This window comes from Dicentrarchus labrax, unplaced genomic scaffold, assembly GCF_905237075.1.
Source record: "Dicentrarchus labrax unplaced genomic scaffold, dlabrax2021, whole genome shotgun sequence".
Taxonomy (NCBI): Eukaryota; Metazoa; Chordata; class Actinopteri; family Moronidae; genus Dicentrarchus; species Dicentrarchus labrax.
The window spans coordinates 44,875-68,498 of NW_026136732.1; the positions used below are offsets into that span (position 1 = coordinate 44,875).

Consider the following 23,624-nt stretch of genomic DNA (forward strand, 5'->3'; position numbering starts at 1 on the left):
CTGAAGCAAAGTTTTCAGAAGAGAGTCTCACCCTGAACAAGGAGCCCCAGGGTGGCCAGCAGTAGAGTCAGTGACATTATCATTGTGCTGCCGGCGTGTCAGTGGCTCTGAAAGGCCTGGACAGCCACTGATCAACACTGGCCTCTTAACGGCTGGGAGCAGAGAGGAAGGACACATATGCAAACACACAGAGTCAGTGAACTGTAGCTGTCCTCAACATATCATGGTGTTTCCCCCTCAGTGCTGAGAGCATTGACTATTTAAATGATCTATAATATGATGGGTTTGAGCTGTGATTGAGAACAGCAACTGGTTTCCATAAAGCAGTAAGGGTGGATATTATTCTGTTAAATTATATTGAACTCAATAGTCTTTATTACCAAGGTGCATCTTACATGTTCTTATTTGATACCATACATACAATTATTGGTGTGAAATGAATAGAATCAGAATATTCCTAAACATGTCTTCCAAAGGATAATACAATATTTTCTCCCTCATTGAAGTTTTCTGTTTGTTAAATCTGTTTCAGGGGATGGGTGGCCTTTCCCACATTATTATTAAAGTATTTCTGATTATGATTCTGATCCAATTTGAAAGAAGGATGTTTCAACAAATAAAACAAGATTCTAGTTTATTCTTTCAGTTAGATTATAACATTATTTCTGTTGCATTGCTCGGTTACTTCTAGATCGTTCTATCTTCATCCTTATCTTTATTTATTTATATTTTAAAAAGTACTTATTTTTTGTGTGATTTTTAATGCACCAATGTACAAAGGCAAATTTCTTGTGTGTGTAAAAACTTACTTGGCAATAAACCCAATTCTGATTCTGATTCTGATTCTACTTACTCTCCTATCATTCCAGATCCAACCTCTCCCTTCTGTCCTGCAGTAACTCTCACTCCGCCCTTTGCACCATCAGATCTTCCCTGCCCACTCACTCACCTTTCCAAATAGACCCTTTTCACAGCAGACATTTTGACTGATCAAAGCAGGTAAATCACAGGTGTAATAATAACATTAATACTGGCCCAATTTCATTCAGTGTCCCAGTAAGGCCTTTCAGTGAGTGAGCATGCACAGTACCAGAGCTCTGAGACTGGCTCACCTAAATGTAATGAAGCCATCATTAATGTAATTAAATACACCTGTGCTTTTCCCGCTTTGGCAAGTCAAAATGTCTGCCATGAAAAGTGTCTATTCCCTTAATCAGTTCAGTACCATAGACAGATTCATTTCCACTGTTCTCCTGCAGACTGTTTAGTTTGTGTGTGTGTGTGTGTGTGAGAGAGTGTGTGTGTGTGTGTGTGTGTGTGTGTGTGTCCTCAGTGAAGTGTATCAGTCTCTGCAGTAGCTTCCAGCTGCAGCAGTCAGTTCAGTTTCTGTTCAGTCTGACTGAGGGAGGTTTTTGTACGACGCTTTTTCACTGTGTGAACACATACTGACTGTTGATAACATGAAAACTCTGACAGTAGTAAACTGCTGCATCTTCAGTCTGGACTCCACTGATGGTCAGAGTGAAGTCAGAGTTTGATCCACTGCCTGTAAAACGACCTGGAATCCCTGATGCTCGACTGCTAGTTACATAAATGAGCAGTTTAGGAGTTTCTCCATCTCTCTGTTGGTACCAGGCTAAATAGTGGTTGCCCCCACTAGTAAAGACATTCTGACTGGTCCTACATGTGATGGTGACGGAGCGTCCCAGAGCAGAGCTCACTGCTCCAGACTGAGTCACTGTGACCTGGCCTCTGGACTCTGAGGATACAGAGACAAAAACATAAAGCAGCATCATGGTTTTGTGGGCTTCATTTCAGAGGGACGGATGTTCATAGAGGAGAGGAGTTTGATTCTCTGGACTTTACCTGTGAAGCAGCAGCAGAGGAGAGTCCAGATGAGGACGGAGATCAAAGTCATGTTTTTGATGAGGAGGATTTCTGTGTCTTCTGTTGTCATGAAGGACAGCTGTCAGTCATCCAGTGTTCAACTCTCAGGACTATAAACTCTCCCAGAGCACTGGAGCATGGTGCTGCTGATGCAAAGTGGCTCTCTATGGAAATGCTCTGACTGACTCCAACAGGGACTTGGATTCCTCTCATGATGCTGTTTATCAATGGATCAATCACTTTAATGGATTGCTGATTCAGAAATACACAACAACTAGTTCATATAATTTTGGTTCTATTCTAATGCATATATTTTCTTTACATTTCAAATTTATTTAGAAACATATATTTTATATAGGAGACAGTCCATCACCACCAGCACTGTGCAGCAGTGGTCGGTGGAGGCAGAGGAGGCCTTGATGGACTGTTACAGGGGGGTGAGGAGCATTACTGGCATGAAAAGGTCAGTAGGTTCAGTAGAGGGGACAAAGGGATGTGCCAACGAGTTAAACCTGTATTCCAACATGTTTGATTCACAAACGCCCTCCACCTCCTCAGGTACCCTCATTCACACCTTGGCTACCCCACCCTCCTCCACAGCCCGTCTCTCCCTTCTTTACCCAGACGACAGCCTTTTCCCCCCTCAACACCCCTCCACTTCCTTCCTCCCCCGATCCCTTTCCATATGTCCACCCCACCATTTTACTTGCATATTGCATATAGTGTATATCCTTTTCATTTATAGTCTATATTTTCTGCTATATTTTATAAAATTCCTATTTTGCAATTCTTATTGTACTTCTGTACTCGTTGCACTACATTGGCCTATGCTGCTGTGTCTAACTTGAATTTCTTCTACAGGGGATCAATAAAGGTACATCTTATCTTTTCTTATCTTATGTTAACAAATATATAAATAAATCTCGGAAGTTTCTGGTAATTGTTATTGTTCTTGTCACATGACAAGGTTTTACAAACAGAATAATTTTGTTGAGTTTGTTTGTGTCAAAGTCAGAGAGCCGTGTCACTCTACAGTGAGAGGTTTTTGTACGGCGGCTCAATGAGTTTGTATCACTGTGGTTGACTTTTGGTGGAGGAACCAGACTGGATGTTGGAAGTAAGTTTCTGCATTGATATTAAATATTAGAACATTGTAAAGTAATGTTTTATATTCAGTATTGGTTGCTTGAGGCTGATAAATATATCTTGTTTTAATTTTAATACAGATTTCTGTATCCTCCTTTTTGACGGAGGCTAACTCAGAGCAGCTTTTCTAAACATTTCTTTACACATTCCTGACAAACTGAAATTCAAACAGCGCAAAGTGTAGGAAAAAAAATGTGCTAACCGTTTTATAAATGTCTTCACACATGCGCGTTTATTTGTCGACATTCCTAATAGCTGTTTTTGAATGAGTTGAGATTAAGCTATTAAAATAAAATTGTACAGAGTGAAGATGAAGCTTGGTATTCGAAAACCTTCGAAATCTCTTCATTGTGTCACAGATTGCTTCAAGTTTAAAATCTGTTGAAACGTTTGGTAATGATGATTGAAATCCACATGAAGAACATTTGATTGTAGTCAGTTCATTTTGTGTGTTTGTTCATGTTTCCACTAAATACTTTAAAGTAATGTATAGTTCAGGTTTTGGATGATTTTGATGAGTTTTTGATATTTTATTTCCAGTGTAGTTTGATATATTTCAGCTCATTCTGTATGATGATTCTCTCTGTGCTGATATGCATGAGAGGCTTCTTAAAGGGAAGTGAAACAATGTGTGAGTGAGTGACTGGTGGTGCAGAAAAACCATCTGACAGAAACTCCTTAAAGGAGAAAATCAACTCTCACACAGTAAAGGTGTCCAAGTGTCTGCTGCTTGTTTGACAGCTGTGTGGACCCTGTCCTCTAAGCTGATTGGTGTCTCCTAGGTGATGTCCGTCCCACCCTGACGGTGCTGCCCCCTCCAGTAAGGAGCTGCAGCAGGGGAAGGCCACGCTCATGTGTCTGGCCAACAAGGGCTTCCCCCTCAGACTGGAGTCTGTCCTGGAAGGTGGACGGCAGCAGCAGCAGCATCAGCTGGGAGGAGAGCAGGAGCCCCGGGGTGCTGAAGGACGGCCACTACAGCTGGAGCAGCACCCTGAGGCTCTCTGCAGACCACTGGAGGAAGGTGGGCTCTGTGACCTGTGAGGCCACCCAGGGCTCCCAGACTCCGCTCTCAGAGACACTGAGGAGAGACCAGTGTTCCCAGTTCTGACCTGACTCACTGGGACTCTGATACTGGTTTTACTCTGCTACTGCTCTCAGTCTGCACCCTCTGATTATCTGTCTAAATCTTTCTTTACCTTCTCTCACTCTCTGATTACATGTTTCATTGATTAAATTTGTTATTTTGATTATTTCAACACAATAAAGACCAGTTCATTAAATCAGTTGTTGTCATGAATGTTACTGTAAACTGATGTTGCAGACTTAATAGTTCTATTAAATCCAAAAACACTGAACAAAATTGAGTTTAAGATTGAAAAATATAAGGTAATGTCTTAAGAAAGAATACAACATAGAAAATAATTTTGATATCTCTCCTCATTCTTTAGAAGAAATAAAAGCAATCAGATAGTCAATTATCAGTTCTTGTTGTGACCCAACATCATCAAAATAAATGAATCATTTTCTAGAGATTCCTTCAAGCATTTGTAATGACATGAACTTCTTCTTTACTCTAATCATGAATTTATTTTTTGGTAAGAAAGCTGATCAATAAAGTATCTTCAGGATCATTAGATATAATGTATGTGTCCTATAAAAGAATTGTTCCATTGATATGAATCCATGTTATGTTAAAATAGATTCAGGAGTGTACAGAAAGTAAAATTAATCCGAATAACTACAAAATCTGAGAAGAAATCATTTGAATTATAAAACGTGCATTGGGCACGATTAGTATCAGTATCTGCAGTTTTTTGGCAAAATATAACATACCTTAGGTGTTTTCATATGAACACAAGCTCATTAAAATATGTAGTGTGTTTAAGTTTGTTGAAATCTAAACTCTGAATTAAATATGAATAATATGAAATTCAAATTACATCAAAACTAGGTTAAAAGACTTAAAGAACATATTCTATTTCAAAGCAAACAAAAGACAAACTAATGTTAACATCTTGTTACCTGTAAAAACTAATCTACTTTTTGACTAATCTACAATGGATGTATCAAACTTATTTCCTACCCTCTCTCATCAAAGTTACCATTAGAACTTCCTACACTATACATCATATTTACTGACAGTATTCTGTTATATGGACTTCACTGTCTATTACATTTCTAAAGTGTCTGTATTTCTGTGCAGCTGTTGATTCAGATCAGTTCCTCTCCAGCTGAGGGAGGTTTTTGTACGACGTTGTATCACTGTGTGAATGGCCAGCTGTTACATTGCTGACAGTAATAATCTCCTGCATCTTCAGTCTGAACTCCACTGATGGTCAGAGTGAAGTCAGTTCCAGATCCACTTCCACTAAAACGACCTGAAACTCCAGACTGACGGCTTGTAGAATAATAAATCAAGAGTTTGGGCGATTCTCCAGGTTTCTGAAGGTACCAGTTAAGACAAGTACCAGCACTTGAACTGGCTTTACATCTGACAGAGACAGTCTGTCCTGGAACAACAGACTGAGCTTTAGGAGACTGAGTCAGGATGATTTCTCCTGATGAATCTGGAAAACATGAAAAAGAGGAGAAGGGTTATTGAGACAAATCCAGTTTGGAGAAAGATGATCAACATCCAAACAGAAGAGTATCATTTCTTTAACATGGAGAATAGATGGAAGAAGGTAAATGCTGCTTGTTTCAGTGTTTCTCCATCATAGCAGAACATCATTGTGGTGAACCTGGTTGCATCCTGAAGCAAAGTTTTCAGAAGAGAGTCTCACCCTGAACAAGGAGCCCCAGGGTGGCCAGCAGTAGAGTCAGTGACATTATCATTGTTCTGCCGGCGTGTCAGTGGCTCTGAAAGGCCTGGACAGCCACTGATCAACACTGGCCTCTTAACGGCTGGGAGCAGAGAGGAAGGACACATATGCAAACACACAGAGTCAGTGAACTGTAGCTGTCCTCAACATATCATGGTGTTTCCCCCTCAGTGCAGCTGTTGCTTCATTGCGCACACAGAACTTCAGTGTTTCATGAAACATAGATTCAACTTAAGAACCATAATGAGTGATTATATAAGAATTATACCTTACAATAGGGATGTACATCTATATTTGGGAGTTGCATTATTGTGTTTAAGAACATTGCGGTGCTTCACAGAACTTTTTTTTCTTCTCCTCACATACACTGCCGGTGAGTTCACCCTAAATACCTGTAATGTAAATTAGTTTCTCGTTGCCCAGTGGTATCTCTCCATGAACATATGATTTAATATTCAGGATCCTGAGATTTCTGCCTCCACCCCAAAAAAATGCAGGTGTAAGAAATTTCATTTGTATAGCTTTCAGCAAAGATAAAGCATTTTTAAAACTACAGTAGCAATATGTTTTGTTCTATCAAAATGATGTCCAACTCAATGGAGGTGAATATATGATCCAAAGAACACAGTAATACAGGAACAATTTAACTCTGTGAACAGTTTTCATAGAGAGTATTTCTTCAGAGCAGTGTGTGAACATTTCATTCACCTCCTTTGTATGAGGTTGAGAAATCTCAGTGACGTTTCAAAACCTGGATAAATAAATCATACTGCTGCCTTTTACATTAAGGAAACTAATGAACAACCTTGATTTTCCCCCAATAATTGTCAGGTTTTTGTGTCTTTATTATGCTGTTACCTGTGGTGGATTAAGTCGGTCATGGGCCCCTAGGCTATGCTTTGTGTGGGCGCCTCCGTGGCTGTCATGGGATGTGTAGCATCATGTGATTTTCTATTGTTTCTGTGAGCAAATCAGGCAAGAAAACACACTGACAATCTATCATAAACAATATAAATGATATATTAAATGATCTAAATATGATAAATAATGAAATATACATACCATGTCTGCTAAACAATTAACCTTTTCTGTCCCGCTCCCAATTCCCACTCTACATCTGTAATAACCACATTATGAGCTGTTGAGTCCTGTTACTGAAACATATTACCCCAATGTTACCATCTTAATAATCAGTTACAGTGTACAGTACTACTTATTGAGGTCAGTCATGAGCCACACAGAGCCATGTGTCACTAACAGTCACAGTCTGGTTCATTGTCTCTTTAATGAGTAAAATGTGATCATATCCTAATGTTGTCTGAACTGTCCATTAGATCTTTATAATGAAACTGTTTGTGTAGGACCAATAATTATTTGTTATCTCTTTTTTATGATAATTCCATTGTGTGTGTGTGTGTGTGTGTGTGTGTGTGTGTGTGTGTGTGTGTGTGTGTGTGTGTGCGTGTGTGTGTGTGTGTGTATGTGTGTGTCCTCAGTGAAGTGTATCAGTATCTGCAGTAGCTTCCAGCTGCAGCAGTCAGTTCAGTTTCTTTTCACTCTGACTGAGGGGAGGTTTTGTACGACGATTTTTCACTGTGTGAACAACCACTGACTGTTAACATTGAATTCACCCATACAGTAGTAAACTGCTGCATCTTCAGTCTGGACTCCACTGATGGTCAGACTGAAGGCAGAGTTTGATCCACTGCCTGTAAAACGACCTGGAATCCCTGATGCTCGAGTGCTAGCAGCATAAATGAGCAGTTTAGGAATTTCTCCATCTCTCTGTTGGTACCAGGCTAAACGATCGGAGCTATAAACATTCTGACTGGTCCTACATGTGATGGTGACGGAGCGTCCTAGAGCAGAGCTCACTGCTCCAGACTGAGTCACTGTGACCTGGCCTCTGGACTCTGAGGATACAGAGACAAAAACATAAAGCAGCGTCATGGTTTTGTGGGCTTCATTTCAGAGGGACGGATGTTCATAGAGGAGAGGAGTTTGATTCTCTGGACTTTACCTGTGAAGCAGCAGCAGAGGAGAGTCCAGATGAGGACGGAGATCAAAGTCATGTTTTTGATGAGGAGGATTTCTGTGTCTTCTGTTGTCATGAAGGACAGCTGTCAGTCATCCAGTGTTCAACTCTCAGGACTATAAACTCTCCCAGAGCACTGGAGCATGGTGCTGCTGATGCAAAGTGGCTCTCTATGGAAATGTATGAGAGACCATGTTCTCAGTACTGACCGGACTCACTGGGACTCTGCTTCTGTTTTTACCTTGCTACAGCTTTAAATCTGCACTTTCTATCATTCCACCACTTTAACAGAATTGAACTTCAGATTATGACATCTTTATTGTTCCAATAATGCCAATGCTGTTAATGCTGTAAGCCAATAAAGATATTTTCTTTATTTAGATCAAATGTTTCTTTCATGGATCCCTGTACACTAACAACAGATGTCTAATTCCATATTTTCACATGTGCAGGATTATAACCAATGGCAGAATAAGATTTTGTCAGCATAGTTGATACTTAATACAATCTAAAAAATGTAGCATGAGTGAATAATGTGCATACAGCCTGTTTCATCAGGTTTCCCCAAACTGGACACTTTTTCATGTCTGTGTGAGAAAGACATGAAACAACATTGTTCACACACATTTAAAAAATCCTTTTTCCATCAGAGTCAGTTTTTAAAAAACTTCCAGAGCTCAAGGAGACACTCAGACGTGTGGGGGAACGTATTTTAATTTGGGTGGGGCTGACCTGGACACGTGTATGTGCACAACAACTTATGTGGATGTTCATATAATGTTTAGAAAAAACAACTGACATATGTTGGAAACTCTTTCTAGTTAAATCTAGACAGCTAAATCTTCCTCAAACATGTGATTGATGATATTTAACCTCATCTGCTAAAGACTTGGTCAAACCTGCAAAACTGGAATGAAAAGAAATCTAAAATATACAGGCTGAAAATGCATGCTACTGCTCTCCGTCTGCACTCTCTCATTACCTGTCTTAATCTTTCTTTACCTCTTCTCACTCTCTGATTACATGTTTCATTGATTCAATTTTTGATTTTGATTATTTCAACACAATAAAGACCAGTTCATCAAATCAGTTGTTGTCATGTATGTTACTGTAAACTGATGTTGCTGTCTTAATAGTTCCATTAAATCCAGAAAAACTGAAAAAAGTTGAGATCGAGTTTCAAAAATCTTAGGTAAAGTTTAGGAAAAGAATAAAATGTAGAACAAAAATTTTAATATCTCTCCTCATTCTTCAGAAAAAATAAAACTAATCAGATAATCATTTATCAGTTCTAATTGTGACCCAACATCATCAATGTAAACTAATAATTCTCTTCAAATTCCTTCAAGCATTTGTGACGACATGAACTTCTTCTTTACGCTAATCATGTATTATTTTTTTGTAACAAAGTTGATCAATAAAGTTAGATCTTCAGGATCATTAGTTATAATGTATGTGTCTTATAAACAAAGTGTTCCATTGATAGAAATTTGTGTTACGTTAAAATAGATTCAGGAGTGTTCAGAAAGTAAAATGAATCTGAGTAAACTACAAAATCTAATAAGAAATCATTTGAATTATAAAATGGGATATTATCAGCATATTATGTAAGATTAGTATCAGTATTTGCAATTTGTTGGCAAAATATTACATAACTTATGTGTTTTCATATGAACACAAGGTCTTTAAAACATGTAGTGTGTTTACGTTTGTAGAAAACTAAACTCTGACTTAAATATGAATAATATGAAATTAAAAGGACATCTAAACTACTTTAAAAACTTGAAAGTAAATTTTCTATTTCAAAGCAAACGAAAAAAAGTGTTAATGTCTTGTTATCTGTAATAACTCATCTACCTTTCAACTAATCTACAATGGATGTATCAAACTTATTTCCTACTTTATTTCAACAAAGTTACCATTAGGACTTACTACGCTATACATCATATTTACTGATGGTCTTCTGTTATATGGACTTCACTGTCTGTTAAATGTCTAAAGTGTCTGTATTTCTGTGCAGCTGTTGATTCAGATCAGTTCCTCTCCAGCTGAGGGAGGTTTTTGTACGACGTTGTATCACTGTGTGAACGGGTAACTGTAACCACTCTGTAGACAATAGTAAACTCCTGCATCCTCAATCTGAACTGTACTGATGGTCAAAGTGAAGTCAGTTCCAGATCCACTCCCACTGAAACGATTTGAAACTCCAGACTGACGAGTTGTGGCATAATGAATCAAAAGTTTGGGAGATTCTCCGGGTTTCTGAAGGTACCAGTGAAGGTAGCTGCCCATACTTGAACTGGCTTTACATCTGATAGAGACAGTCTGTCCTGGAACAACAGACTGAGCTTTAGGAGACTGAGTCAGGATGATTTCTCCTGATGAATCTGGAAAACATGAAAAAGAGGAGAAGGGTTATTGAGACAAATCCAGTTTGGAGAAAGATGATCAACATCCAAACAGAAGAGTATCATTTCTTTAACATGGAGAATAGATGGAAGAAGGTAAATGCTGCTTGTTTCAGTGTTTCTCCATCATAGCAGAACATCATTGTGGTGAACCTGGTTGCATCCTGAAGCAAAGTTTTCAGAAGAGAGTCTCACCCTGAACAAGGAGCCCCAGGGTGGCCAGCAGTAGAGTCAGTGACATTATCATTGTGCTGCCGGCGTGTCAGTGGCTCCGAAAGGCCTGGACGGCCACTGATAAACACTGGCCTCTTAACGGCTGGGAGCAGAGAGGAAGGACACATATGCAAACACACAGAGTCAGTGAACTGTAGCTGTCCTCAACATATCATGGTGTTTCCCCCTCAGTGCAGCTGTTGCTTCATTGCACACACAGAACTTCAGTGTTTCATGAAACATAGATTCAACTTAAGAACCATAATGAGTGATGATATAAGAATTATACCTTACAATAGTGATGTACATCCATATTTGGGAGTTGCATTGTTGTGTTTGAGAACTTTTCACAGAACATTTTTATCTTTTCCTCCAATACGCTACAGTCAGTTCACCCAAAGTACCTGTTATATAAATTAGTTTCTCTTTGCCCAGTGGTATCTCTCCATGAACATATGATTTAATATTCAGGATCCTGAGATTTCTGCCTCCACCCCAATAAAATGCAGGTGGAAGAAATTTCATTTGCAGAGCTTTCAGCAAAGACAAAGCATTTTAAAACTTGAGCAGCAACATGTTTTTTCTCAAGAACTCAATGGAGGTGAATAGATGATCCAAAGAACACAGTAATACAGGAACAATTTAACTCTGTGAACAGTTTTCATAGAGAGTATTTCTTCAGAGCAGTGTGTGAACATTTCATTCACCTCCTTTGTATGAGGTTGAGAAATCTCAGTGACGTTCCAAAACCTGGACTAATAAATCATACTGCTGCCTTTTATATTAAGGAAACTAATGAACAACCTTGATTTTCCCCCAATAATTGTCAGATTTTTGTGTCTTTATTATGCTGTTACCTGTGGTGGATTAAGTCGGTCATGGGCCCCGAGGCTATGCTTTGTGTGGGCCCCTCCATGGCTATCATGGGATGTGTAGCAATAGTTTGGGTGATTTTCTATTGTTTCTGTGAGCGAATCAGGCAAGAAAACACACTGACAATCTATCATAAACAATATAAATGATATATTAAATGATCTAATTATGATAAATAATGAAATATACATACCATGTCTGCTAAACAATTGACCTTTTCTGTCCCGCTCCCAATTCCCACTGTCCCCCTGCCCCATGAGCTGTTGTTACATCTGCAATAACCACATTATGAGCTGTTGAGTCTTGTTACTGAAACATATTACCCCACTGTTACCATCTTAATGATCAGTTACAGTGTACAGTACTACTTATTGAGGTCAGTCATGAGCCACACAGAGCCATATCTCACTAACAGTCACAGTCTGGTTCATTGTCTCTTTAATGAGTAAAATGTGATCATATCCTAATGTGGTCTGAACTGATGTTGAGAAACTGTGATGATAAACTTGATATTAACAGATTTATTTGCGCACTAGGTCTTTATAATAAAACTGTTTGTGTAGGACCAATAATTATTTGTTATTTGTTATTTTTTTTTAATGATTATCCCAGTGTGTGTGCGTGTGTGTGTGTGTGTGTGTGTGTCCTCAGTGAAGTGTATCAGTCTCTGCAGTAGCTTCCAGCTGCAGCAGTCAGTTCAGTTTCTGTTCAGTCTGACTGAGGGAGGTTTTTGTACGACGCTTTTTCACTGTGTGAACAACCACTGACTGTTGATAAGATGAGCACTCTGACAGTAGTAAACTGCTGCATCTTCAGTCTGGACTCCACTGATGGTCAGTGTGAAGTCAGAGTTTGATCCACTGCCTGTAAAACGACCTGGAATCCCTGATGCTCGAGTGGTAGCAGCATAAATGAGCAGTTTAGGCGTTTCTCCATCTCTCTGTTGGTACCAGGCCAAAGCATGGTAGCTGCTCCAAGTATAGACATTCTGACTGATCCTACATGTGATGGTGGCGGAGCGTCCCAGAGCAGAGCTCACTGCTCCAGACTGAGTCACTGTGGCCTGGCCTCTGGACTCTGAGGATACAGAGACAAAAACATAAAGCAGCGTCATGGTTTTGTGGGCTTCATTTCAGAGGGACGGATGTTCATAGAGGAGAGGAGTTTGATTCTCTGGACTTTACCTGTGAAGCAGCAGCAGAGGAGAGTCCAGATGAGGACAGAGATCAAAGTCATGTTTTTGATGAGGAGGATTTCTGTGTCTTCTGTTGTCATGAAGGACAGCTGTCAGTCATCCAGTGTTCAACTCTCAGGACTATAAACTCTCCCAGAGCACTGGAGCATGGTGCTGCTGATGCAAAGTGGCTCTCTATGGAAATGCTCTGACCTACTCCAACAGGGACTTGGATTCCTCTCATGATGCTGTTTATCAATGGATCAATCACTTTATCAGAGTATTGATTAGGAATGTGTCAGTGCTCATTTGTATGAGGCTTTGGTTTCAGTTTGATGGACACATTTTCGTCTAGAATATTTAGTGAATTCCCCTTAATTCACTACCACACAGATCAACATCACTGTGGGACACATTTAAACAAAATTATTATGTCTCATTAGTCATAATCTACAATAAACATGTGTTTATGATCTTTATTACATTTGTCATTCTTTATTGGAGAGTTGTTCTTTTGAAATATCTTATTTCATTGTTTTAATGTAACATGAATTAATACAGCTTATTTCACAAAAAATATTAAATATATATTCATAGTTTATGTTTTAGACACTTTAACCAGTTATTAGATAAACTGGGTAAACTGGGAATGTGTTTGCTGAGTTTGTTTGTGTCAAAATCAGAGAGCCGTGTCTCTCTACAGTGAGAGGTTTTTGTACGGCGGCTCAATGACTTTGTATCACTGTGGTACACGTTCGGTGGAGGAACCAGACTGGATGTTGGAAGTAAGTCAAATCTTTATATTTTTTATCATTTCAGGACATATTTGTCTTTTTTATATATTTTTCAGGAAGAATTCTTGATTTTTCATATTAATGTATATCTTCTGCAGAAATACTTTACACTCAGAGACATATTTTGCATCAGGAATATAAATTCAAAACCTGATTGAAGTGAATTTAAAATATCAAGACAGAATATGACTTGATATGTATATGAATGGTAAAGTTTCATCTTGAGGGTTTGTAGGTTTAGTTCAGTGTGTCAAAGTCAGAGAGCCGTGTCTCTCTACAGTGAGAGGTTTTTGTACGGCGGCTCAATGAGTTTGTATCACTGTGGTTGACTTTTGGTGGAGGAACCAGACTGGATGTTGGAAGTAAGTTTCTGTACAAATACTAAATACAATATTGTAAAGTAATGTTTTAAATTTAGTTTTTAAATGTCTGAAGTAGACAGGTATAGTTTGTTTTAATATTAACACTTGAAGTATTCATGTTTGTACTTGTCCTCCTTCATCATGGAGGCTAACTCTTTGTTCTTTAAACATTCCTGTCAAACTGAAATTCAAACAGCTTGAAGTGTAGAAAAGATAAAACTGCTAAACTTTTTGTACAAATGTTTCATTTTTAAGATTCACTTTTACTTTTCTATGTCAGAAATAAATATTTTTAAATGAATTAAGATAAAATTTTATAGTCAAATTGAACGTAGTGAAGATAAAGATGAGTAAACGTTCAAAATATCTTCATAGTGTTATATATTGTTTTAAAGTTACAGTTTGGTAATGATGATTGAAATTCATATGAAGAACATTTGATTGTAGTCAGTTCATTTTCTGTGTTTGTTCATGTTTCCACTAAATACTTTAAAGTAATGTATAGTTCAGGTTTTGGATGATTTTGATGATACAGTTTTTGATATTTTATTTCCAGTGTAGTTTGATATATTTCAGCTCATTCTGTATGATGATTCTCTGTGCTGATATGCATGAGAGGCTTCTTAAAGGGAAGTGAAACAATGTGTGAGTGAGTGACTGGTGGAGCAGAAAAACCATCTGACAGAAACTCCTTAAAGGAGAAAATCAACTCTCACACAGTAAAGGTGTCCAAGTGTCTGCTGCTTGATTGACAGCTGTGTGGTCCCTGTCCCTCTAAGCTGATTGGTGTCTCCTAGGTGATGTCCGTCCCACCCTGACGGTGCTGCCCCCTCCAGTAAGGAGCTGCAGCAGGGGAAGGCCACGCTCATGTGTCTGGCCAACAAGGGCTTCCCCTCAGACTGGAGTCTGTCCTGGAAGGTGGACGGCAGCAGCAGCAGCAGCAGCTGGGAGGAGAGCAGGAGCCCCGGGGTGCTGAAGGACGGCCACTACAGCTGGAGCAGCACCCTGAGGCTCTCTGCAGACCACTGGAGGAAGGTGGGCTCTGTGACCTGTGAGGCCACCCAGGGCTCCCAGACTCCGCTCTCAGAGACACTGAGGAGAGACCAGTGTTCCCAGTTCTGACCTGACTCACTGGGACTCTGATACTGGTTTTACTCTGCTACTGCTCTCAGTCTGCACTCTCTCATTATCTGTCTATATCTTTCTTTACCTCTTCTCACTTTCTGATTACTTGTTTCATTAATTAAATTTGTTATTTTGATTATTTCAACACAATAAAGACCAGGTCATCAAATAATTTTTTTGTCATGTGTGTTACTGTAAACTGATGTTGTAGACCAGGGGTCATCAACTACATTTGTCCAACGGCCAGAATTTTTCTCTACAGACACTGTGAGGGCCAGATGCTCGTAAAATAAAATAAAATAAAATAATTATTGTATCCTAAGTAATATGTTATGATTTGATATACTCATTTTCATTCCAAATTTATGATATTTTTTAGCCTCTGTCAGTGTTAGGAGACTCATATTAGCTGTATTGCAGCAAGCCCCTAGGGGGCGATAGTGATATTTTCAGCCCAGGTGGAGAATTCTCCACTAACGTGAGGAAGGTGATGCCGCTGGAGGCGGCTATTCAAAGTGAACTGATTGACATCCAGGCCGCTGGTGACATGAAGGCTGCTCTCCGTGGTGCTGAAAGCTTGAGCGCCTTTTGGGTGGCTTGTCCCCAAGAGTGTGACACACTGAAGACATTGACCATGCATGTGCTCACAATGTTTGGATCAACATACACCTGTGAAGCTGCGTTCTCAAAAATGAACTCTATAAAAATGCATGAGAAGAACCGACATAAGCGAATAAGCCTGACAGCTGTCAAGCCAGATTAAAAAGAGAGTGTAGGAGGGGAAATGTAACGTCTCCCATTAAGCAAACGTATTTCAGTCTTGTGATTTTCTTGGTTTTACTTTACTTGTATTTATTTGTTGGATCACAGGCTACTTTAATTTGATGTAAAGAGTAACATTTCTAATAACTGAGGCCTGTCACTTTTATTTGTCATTAGAAATATTTGCTGATGTGCAAGGCTTGCAATTACCATGCTCTTCTCTGTTAGGTTGATGGTTGTTACTAAGACACTGCAATTGTGCACAAACCCCAAGCAAGGACAATTTTGACATTTGTGAAAAACGACTATAGATAAAGTGAGCATGTGAAACAATAAAAGATGTTTAATGAGAGCAACAACATTTTTGATTGAAGGCAGGCTATGGCACAAGCTACTTTTCAGAGGGAGTTTCATTCATTTGATTTAAAAATAAATAAATATAGAAACATACCTTTTCCTCTTCACTAGGTTATTCCTGAATTCAGTAATATTCTGGGGGCTGGATGGAAATCTCTGGCGGGCAGGATGTGGCCCGTGGGCCGCCAGTTGACGTTCACTGTTGTAGACTTAATAGTAACATTATATCCAAAAACACTGAATAAAAATGAGATCAAGATTCAAAAATATTAGGTAATGTCTTAAGAAAGAATATGATGTAGAACAAAAATTTTAATATCTCTCCTCATTCTTTAGAAAAAATAAAAGTAATCAGATAATCAATTATCAGTTCTTGATGTAACCCAACATCATTATCCAATCCAATCCAATCCACTTTATTTATATAGCACGAATTTAACAAACACAAGGTTTCCAAAGTGCTGCACAAAAAGATATACAGAATAAATAGATAACACAATCGAAGATACACAATAAAAGATAAAAGCAATAAGATAAAATAAAATAAAATAAGTAAAATAAATAACAGAAATAAATAAAAAGCACTGCCAACACAAGATAAAAATATGCATGTATACACATAGAATCAACACTCTACATGGAATCAAAAGCCGAAGAAAAGAGGTGGGTTTTAAGAAGAGTTTTAAAATGAGACAGAGAGGTGGCCTGTCTAAAGTGCAGCGGCAATCCATTCCAAAGTTTTGGAGCTGCAACGGCAAACGCTCGTTCCCCTCTGAGCTTAAGCCTAGCTTTAGGCACTGTCAGGAGCAGCTGGTCAGCTGACCTGAGAGATCGGCTGGGAGTGTAGGGGTGCAGTAGCTCAGAGAGGTAAGTAAATTAATCTTTTTCTTCTGATTCCTTCAAGCATTTGTTATTAGACAAACTTTCCTCTAATCATGAATTTATTTTTTGGTAACAAAGCTGATCGATAGAGTATCTTCAGGATCATTAGATATATTGCATGTGTCCTATAAAGTTTTCCACTGATATCAACTACAAAATCTGAGAAGAAATCATTTGAATTACAAAATAGGAAATTATCAGCATATTATGTAAGATTATTATCAGTGTCTGCAGTTTGTTGGCAAAATATAACATAACTTATGTATTTTCATATGAACACAAGCTCAATAAAAATATGTGTTTACGTTTGTTGAAAACTAAACTCTGACTTAAATATGAATAACATGAAATTCAAATAACATCTAAATTACGTTAAAAGACATGAAAGAAAATATTCTATTTCAAATCAAACAAAAAACAAACTAATGTTAATGTCTTGTTATCAGTAATAACTCATCTACTTTTTGACTAATCTACAATGGATATATCAAACTTATTTACTATCCTATCTCAACAAGGTTACCATTAGGACTTATTACACTATACATTATATTTACTGACAGTATTCTGTTATATGGACTTCACTGTCTGTTATATTTCTAAAGTGTCTGTATTTCTGTGCAGCTGTTGATTCAGATCAGTTCCTCTTCAGCTGAGGGAGGTTTTTGTACGACGTTGTATCACTGTGTGAACGGCCAGCTGTTACATTGCTGACAGTAATAATCTCCTGCATCTTCAGTCTGAACTCCGCTGATGGTCAGAGTGAAGTCAGTTCCAGATCCACTTCCACTAAAACGACCTGAAACTCCAGACTGACGGCTTGAAGAATGATAAATCAAGAGTTTGGGCGATTCTCCAGGTTTCTGAAGGTACCAGTTAAGACAAGTACCAGCACTTGAACTGGCTTTACATCTGACAGAGACAGTCTGTCCTGGAACAACAGACTGAGCTTTAGGAGACTGAGTCAGGATGATTTCTCCTGATGAATCTGGAAAACATGAAAAAGAGGAGAAGGGTTATTGAGACAAATCCAGTTTGGAGAAAGATGATCAACATCCAAACAGAAGAGTATCATTTCTTTAACATGGAGAATAGATGGAAGAAGGTAAATGCTGCTTGTTTCAGTGTTTCTCCATCATAGCAGGACATCATTGTGGTGAACCTGGTTGCATCCTGAAGCAAAGTTTTTAAGAAGAGAGTCTCACCCTGAACAAGGAGCCCCAGGGTGGCCAGCAGTAGAGTCAGTGACATTATCATTGTGCTGCCGGCGTGTCAGTGGCTCTGAAAGGCCTGGACAGCCACTGATCAACACTGGCCTCTTAACGGCTGGGAGCAGAGAGGAAGGACACATATGCAAACACACAGAGTCAGTGAACTGTAGCTGTCCTCAACATATCATGGTGTTTCCCCCTCAGTGCAGCTGTTGCTTCATTGCACACACAGAACTTCAGTGTTTCATGAAACATAGATTCAACTTAAGAACCATAATGAGTGATGATATAAGAATTATACCTTACAATAGGGATGTACATCAATATTTTGGAGTTGCATTGTTGTGTGTGAAAACTTTTCACAGAACATTTTTATCTTTTCCTCAAATACGCAACAGTCAGTTCACCCAAAGTACCTGTTATATAAATTAGTTTCTCTTTGTCCTGTGGTATCTCTCCATGAACATATTATTTAACATTCAGGTGCCTGAAATTTCTGCTTCCACCCCAATAAAATACAGGTGGAAGAAATGTCATTTGTAGAGCTTTCAGCAAAGATAAAGCATTTTAAAACTTTCAACATGATTTTTTCTAAAGAACTCAATGGAGGTGAATAGATGATCCAAAGAACACAGTAATACAGGAACAATATAACTCTGTGAACAGTTTTCATAGTGAGTATTTCTTCAGAGCAGTGTGTGAACATTTCATTCAATCCAATCCAATCCACTTTATTTATATAGCACGATTTTAACAAACACAAGGTTTCCAAAGTGCTGCACAAAAAAGCCTCCTTTGTATGAGGTTGAGCAATCTCAGTGACGTTTCAAAACCTGGATAAATAAATCATACCTGCTGCCTTTTATATTAAGGAAACTAATGAACAACCTTGATTTTCCCCCAATAATTGTCAGATTTTTGTGTCTTTATTATGCTGTTACCTGTGGTGGATTAAGTCGGTCATGAGCCCCTAGGCTATGCTTTGTGTGGGCCCCTCCGTGGCTGTCATGTGATGTGTAGCAATAGTTTGAGTGATTTTCTATTGTTTCTGTGAGTGAATCAGGCAAGAAAACACACTGACAATCTATCATAAACAATATAAATGATATATATTTAAATGACCTAATTATGATAAATAATGAAATATACATACCATGTCTGCTAAACTATTTACTTTTTCTGTCCCTCTCCCAATTCCCACTGTACATCTGTAATAACCACATTATGACCTGTTGAGTCTTGTTACTGAAACATATTACCCCACTGTTACCATCTTAATGTGTGTGTGTGTGTGTCCTCAGTGAAGTGTATCAGTCTCTGCAGTAGCTTCCAGCTGCAGCAGTCAGTTCAGTTTCTGTTCAGTCTGAGTGAGGGAGGTTTTTGTACGACGCTTTTTCACTGTGTGAACACATTCTGACTGTTGATGTAGTGATAACTCTGACAGTAGTAAACTGCTGCATCTTCAGTCTGGACTCCACTGATGGTCAGAGTGAAGTCAGAGTTTGATCCACTGCCTGTAAAACGACCTGGAATCCCTGATGCTCGGGTGCTAGCATAGTAAATGAGCAGTTTAGGAGTTTCTCCATCTCTCTGTTGGTACCAGGCTAAACGATCGGAGCTATAAACATTCTGACTGGTCCTACATGTGATGGTGGCGGAGCGTCCCAGAGCAGAGCTCACTGCTCCAGACTGAGTCACTGTGACCTGGCCTCTGGACTCTGAGGATACAGAGACAAAAACATAAAGCAGCATCATGGTTTTGTGGGCTTCATTTCAGAGGGACGGATGTTCATAGAGGGAGAGGAGTTTGATTCTCTGGACTTTACCTGTGAAGCAGCAGCAGAGGAGAATCCAGATGAGGACGGAGATCAAAGTCATGCTTTTGATGAGGAGGATTTCTGTGTCTTCTGTTGTCATGAAGGACAGCTGTCAGTCATCCAGTGTTCAACTCTCAGGACTATAAACTCTCCCAGAGCACTGGAGCATGGTGCTGCTGATGCAAAGTGGCTCTCTATGGAAATGCTCTGACTGACTCCAACAGGGACTTGGATTCCTCTCATGATGCTGTTTATCAATGGATCAATCACTGTATCAGAGTATTGATTAGGAATGTGTCAGTGCTCATTTGTATGAGGCTTTGCTTTGGGTTAATATATTTCATGTCACTGTAATGGATTTTTCTAACAGTTTGTACATATAAAGTTTACCAAGAAGTATTTTGTCTTACAAAAGTATTATTAAAAGTTTAAATATTTCACTCCAAATACAGGACCAACAATTGTTGAGAGGTTTTACTTGATTTAAATATTTCACACATTGTATGTCACAACAGATAATCTTAAAACATCACTATTAAAACATATATTTAACTGTGAGTAGGTTTGATTTAATGAGTTTCAATACACAACTCAGTAGTTAACAATGTTCAATTTGAATGTAAAAAGCAAGCACACACCATCGAGGAATTTCCTTTTCTTTTTTGAAAAACAATAAAAACCTGCCATTTTTCATGCTCGGTAATATATTTTTTGCTTTAAACCTAACAGAGGAACAATGTGCCACTGTAACATTTTATCTTCAGTACTGAAACCTGTCTGTTGCCATGGTTCAGCAGTGATGCCTGTCTGTTGCCTTGGCGACTGAGTTCAGAGAGGGAAGTGAAACATTTAAAATCATTTTAAACTAAACTCTAAGTCTTCTCCCTCTCTCTCCCTCTCTCTCCCTCCCTCTCTCTCTCTCTCTCTCTCTCTCTCTCTCTCTCTCTCTCTCTTCTCTCTCTCTCTCTCTCTCTCCCTCCCTCTCTCTCTCTCTCCCTCCCTCTCTCTCTCTCTCTGCAGTGGGTCGAGTCGTCCCCACCCTGACTGTGCTGCCCCCCTCCAGTGAGGAGCTGCAGCAAAGGGAAGAATATTATTATTTAAACAGAAGTCTCATTCTATTGTACATCTACAATAATTGAATTAATATTAAAGCACAATGAGGGATATTTTGTATTTGGCTGTGGTCATTTTATTGAACAATTCTGACATAAGGGAGAGTGGGGTAAGTTGAGCCAAAGGGTAAGTTGAGCCACCCCTTGTTGCTAGGAAATGGTAAAAAACATTGATCATGTGACCAAATATTTAGGAGGAAGGCTTCATTTCATGGAGTCTGTGAATGTAAGAACCACATGGGTAAAGTGATTAGATATTTATTTCCAAAAAATCATTTTTCACTCTTGAAAGTGAATTTAGTCTATCATAAGTTTCATGAGAATTGTGTTTAGACCAAAGAAGATCATTTTAAATTTGTTTTATACATCAATTGTGGTATCTATGAGCTACAACATGAGCTCATAAACCTTGCATAAAAGTGCACCATTTTAGCTGTGGGGACTAATAAAGTCAAAATGGTAGCTCTGGGGTAAGTTGAGCCATTTGGCCAGGGGTAAGTTGAGCCGGTGGCTACAGCCAAAATACACTCAATAAGTGTATCCAAAAACATATTCTGTGTATATTCCAAAAACACAGCTTTTAATGTTTTCTTCCTAAGCGCACTTTAAAATACACATGAATGGGAAGAAGTGAGTGCTATTTAGGGAGCGAGAAGATGAGGGAGGGGTGGGGTAGAGGTGGGGAGGAGGGTCCGAGGAGGGAGTAGGTACACGGCTCGACTTACCCCGCTCCTATGCTCAACTTACCCCATACACGGGGTAAGTTGAGCCACAAGACCACTTTTTTGGACATGCTATATTATCCAAACAGTTATGTTTACACTCATTCTGTTTGTTTGAAGGGATTCACAACATCCTAAAATATATGCAGATATATTAGTTAGCAACAAAACTATGATTGCCTTGATGTAGTGATCCTAAATATGAAAAATGGCTCGTCTTACCCCACTCTCCCCGAATGGTATAATAATGCAGGATGGATTAATGTGGGAAATTACACAGGATGTGTGTAAAATGACCTTTGGATAAATATAAAACAGTCTGAACAACAGTAGTATATGGGATATGACACAGAGGGAATCATTTGCTTTATTTTTAATTTTAAAAACATTCATATTTAGTGATTTGCAAATCCTCAAGCCCAACAGCAAAATAAAAAAAATTATTAAATTCTTTGAATTTGTTCAAATGAAAAAGACACTTAGTATACTTAATGAAGTGATCAGGATCAGAAAAGTAATTGAGTATAAATTTAGTGTTTCAGCTCAACACTGGACATGTTTATTAGATTTATCAGAAGAAGAATCTCACAAAACCCTGAGAAAATAATTTAAAGTTAAATAAACAACAGCTGTATTATCAATGATATTAACCTGCCTGTTGAAAGAGTTGACATCAAACTCTGACTGAGTTTGAATCACACTCACAAATGAGATCAAGTTTTATTGTCACATACATAAACATACACAATACAACAAACAGTGAAATTCTTCAGCGTATAGCTCCAGAATGAGGAGATACAACTAAAGTAAAGTAGATCAATAAAATAAAGATGAATCCAACAATAAAATATAAATGAATGTTGCTGCATTCTGCACAAAGTAAAATAGAAATATATAATGCATGCATTATAAACAACTGTTATGTAACCTCTGACCAGCAGGGGTCACCATGCACTCTAGTGCAGTTATGGCATAGTAACATAATACAATGCCCTCAACCCTTACAGACATGAGCACATCATTCTCTTTACTCAGATGCACAGTTTTTAAACGGTTTATTGTTATTTGTTTAAAAGTTACATATTAATTTAGTTATTTATGTTTTTGTTCATTTGCAATTTTTTTCAATATTTATTGTTTTTAAATTGTGTATTATTTATTAATTAAAGCCTGAACTGATAATAAAGTAAGTGCTTCTGTTTTTACCTTGCTACAGCTTTAAATCTGCACTTTCTATCATTCCACCATTTGAACAAATTTGAACAAATTTGAACTTCAGATTATGACATTTTCATTGTCCCAATAATGCCAATGCTGTTAATGCTATACATCAATCAAAAGATATTTTCTATCTTTAGATCAAATAATTTTTCATGGATCCCTGTTTACCAACAATAGATGTCTTATTCCATATTTCCACATGTGCAGGATTATAACCAATGTCAGAATAAGATTTTCATATCATTGTTGATAGTTAATACAATCTGGGAAAAATAGCTGCAAATAATAAATAACATAGCATGAGTGAAAAATGTGCACACATGCTGTTTCATTAGGTTTCCCCATACTGGACACTTTTTGTGTATAATGTGTATGTGCACAACAACATATTAATGTTTATAAAAAAATGCTGACATATGTTGGAAACTCTTTCTAGTTAAATCTAGACAACTAAATCTCTCTCAAACATGTGATTAAGGATATTTAACCTCATCTGCTGAAGACTTGGTCAAACCTGCAAAACTGGAATGAAAAGCAATCTAAAATATACAGGCTGTACATGCATGGGCTGACTACCAAACTCCTCTCAATTCAATTCAAATTCAATTCAAAATGGGCTTTATTGGCATGAAAGTTTTTGCCAAAGCAAAAGCATCAAAATACAATACAATAAGTCGAAATATTCAGACAATACACAATAT

General features: G+C 38.3%; 1 pseudogene and 5 gene segments (V, D, J or C); 1 reads left to right on the top strand and 5 right to left on the bottom strand.

Annotated features, from left to right (window-relative positions):
- Nucleotides 1–1,307: 1,307 nt before the first annotated feature.
- LOC127359554 (immunoglobulin kappa variable 4-1-like) lies at nucleotides 1,308–2,002 on the bottom strand. The segment is given in 2 exon segments: nucleotides 1,308–1,759; nucleotides 1,867–2,002. Coding segments are annotated over 2 exon segments (423 nt in total).
- Nucleotides 2,003–5,292: 3,290 nt separating this feature from the next.
- Nucleotides 5,293–8,001, bottom strand: LOC127359572 (immunoglobulin kappa variable 6D-21-like). The segment is given in 5 exon segments: nucleotides 5,293–5,600; nucleotides 5,817–5,872; nucleotides 6,124–6,143; nucleotides 7,578–7,768; nucleotides 7,876–8,001. Coding segments are annotated over 5 exon segments (666 nt in total).
- Nucleotides 8,002–9,956: 1,955 nt separating this feature from the next.
- LOC127359561 (immunoglobulin kappa variable 6D-21-like) lies at nucleotides 9,957–10,770 on the bottom strand. The segment is given in 2 exon segments: nucleotides 9,957–10,277; nucleotides 10,494–10,770. Coding segments are annotated over 2 exon segments (363 nt in total).
- Nucleotides 10,771–11,389: 619 nt separating this feature from the next.
- LOC127359574 (Ig kappa-b4 chain C region-like) lies at nucleotides 11,390–15,011 on the top strand (annotated as a pseudogene).
- Nucleotides 15,012–17,501: 2,490 nt separating this feature from the next.
- Nucleotides 17,502–18,326, bottom strand: LOC127359564 (immunoglobulin kappa variable 3-15-like). The segment is given in 2 exon segments: nucleotides 17,502–17,828; nucleotides 18,046–18,326. Coding segments are annotated over 2 exon segments (360 nt in total).
- Nucleotides 18,327–18,776: 450 nt separating this feature from the next.
- On the bottom strand, nucleotides 18,777–19,974 carry LOC127359557 (immunoglobulin kappa variable 4-1-like). The segment is given in 2 exon segments: nucleotides 18,777–19,769; nucleotides 19,878–19,974. Coding segments are annotated over 2 exon segments (414 nt in total).
- Nucleotides 19,975–23,624: the final 3,650 nt, after the last annotated feature.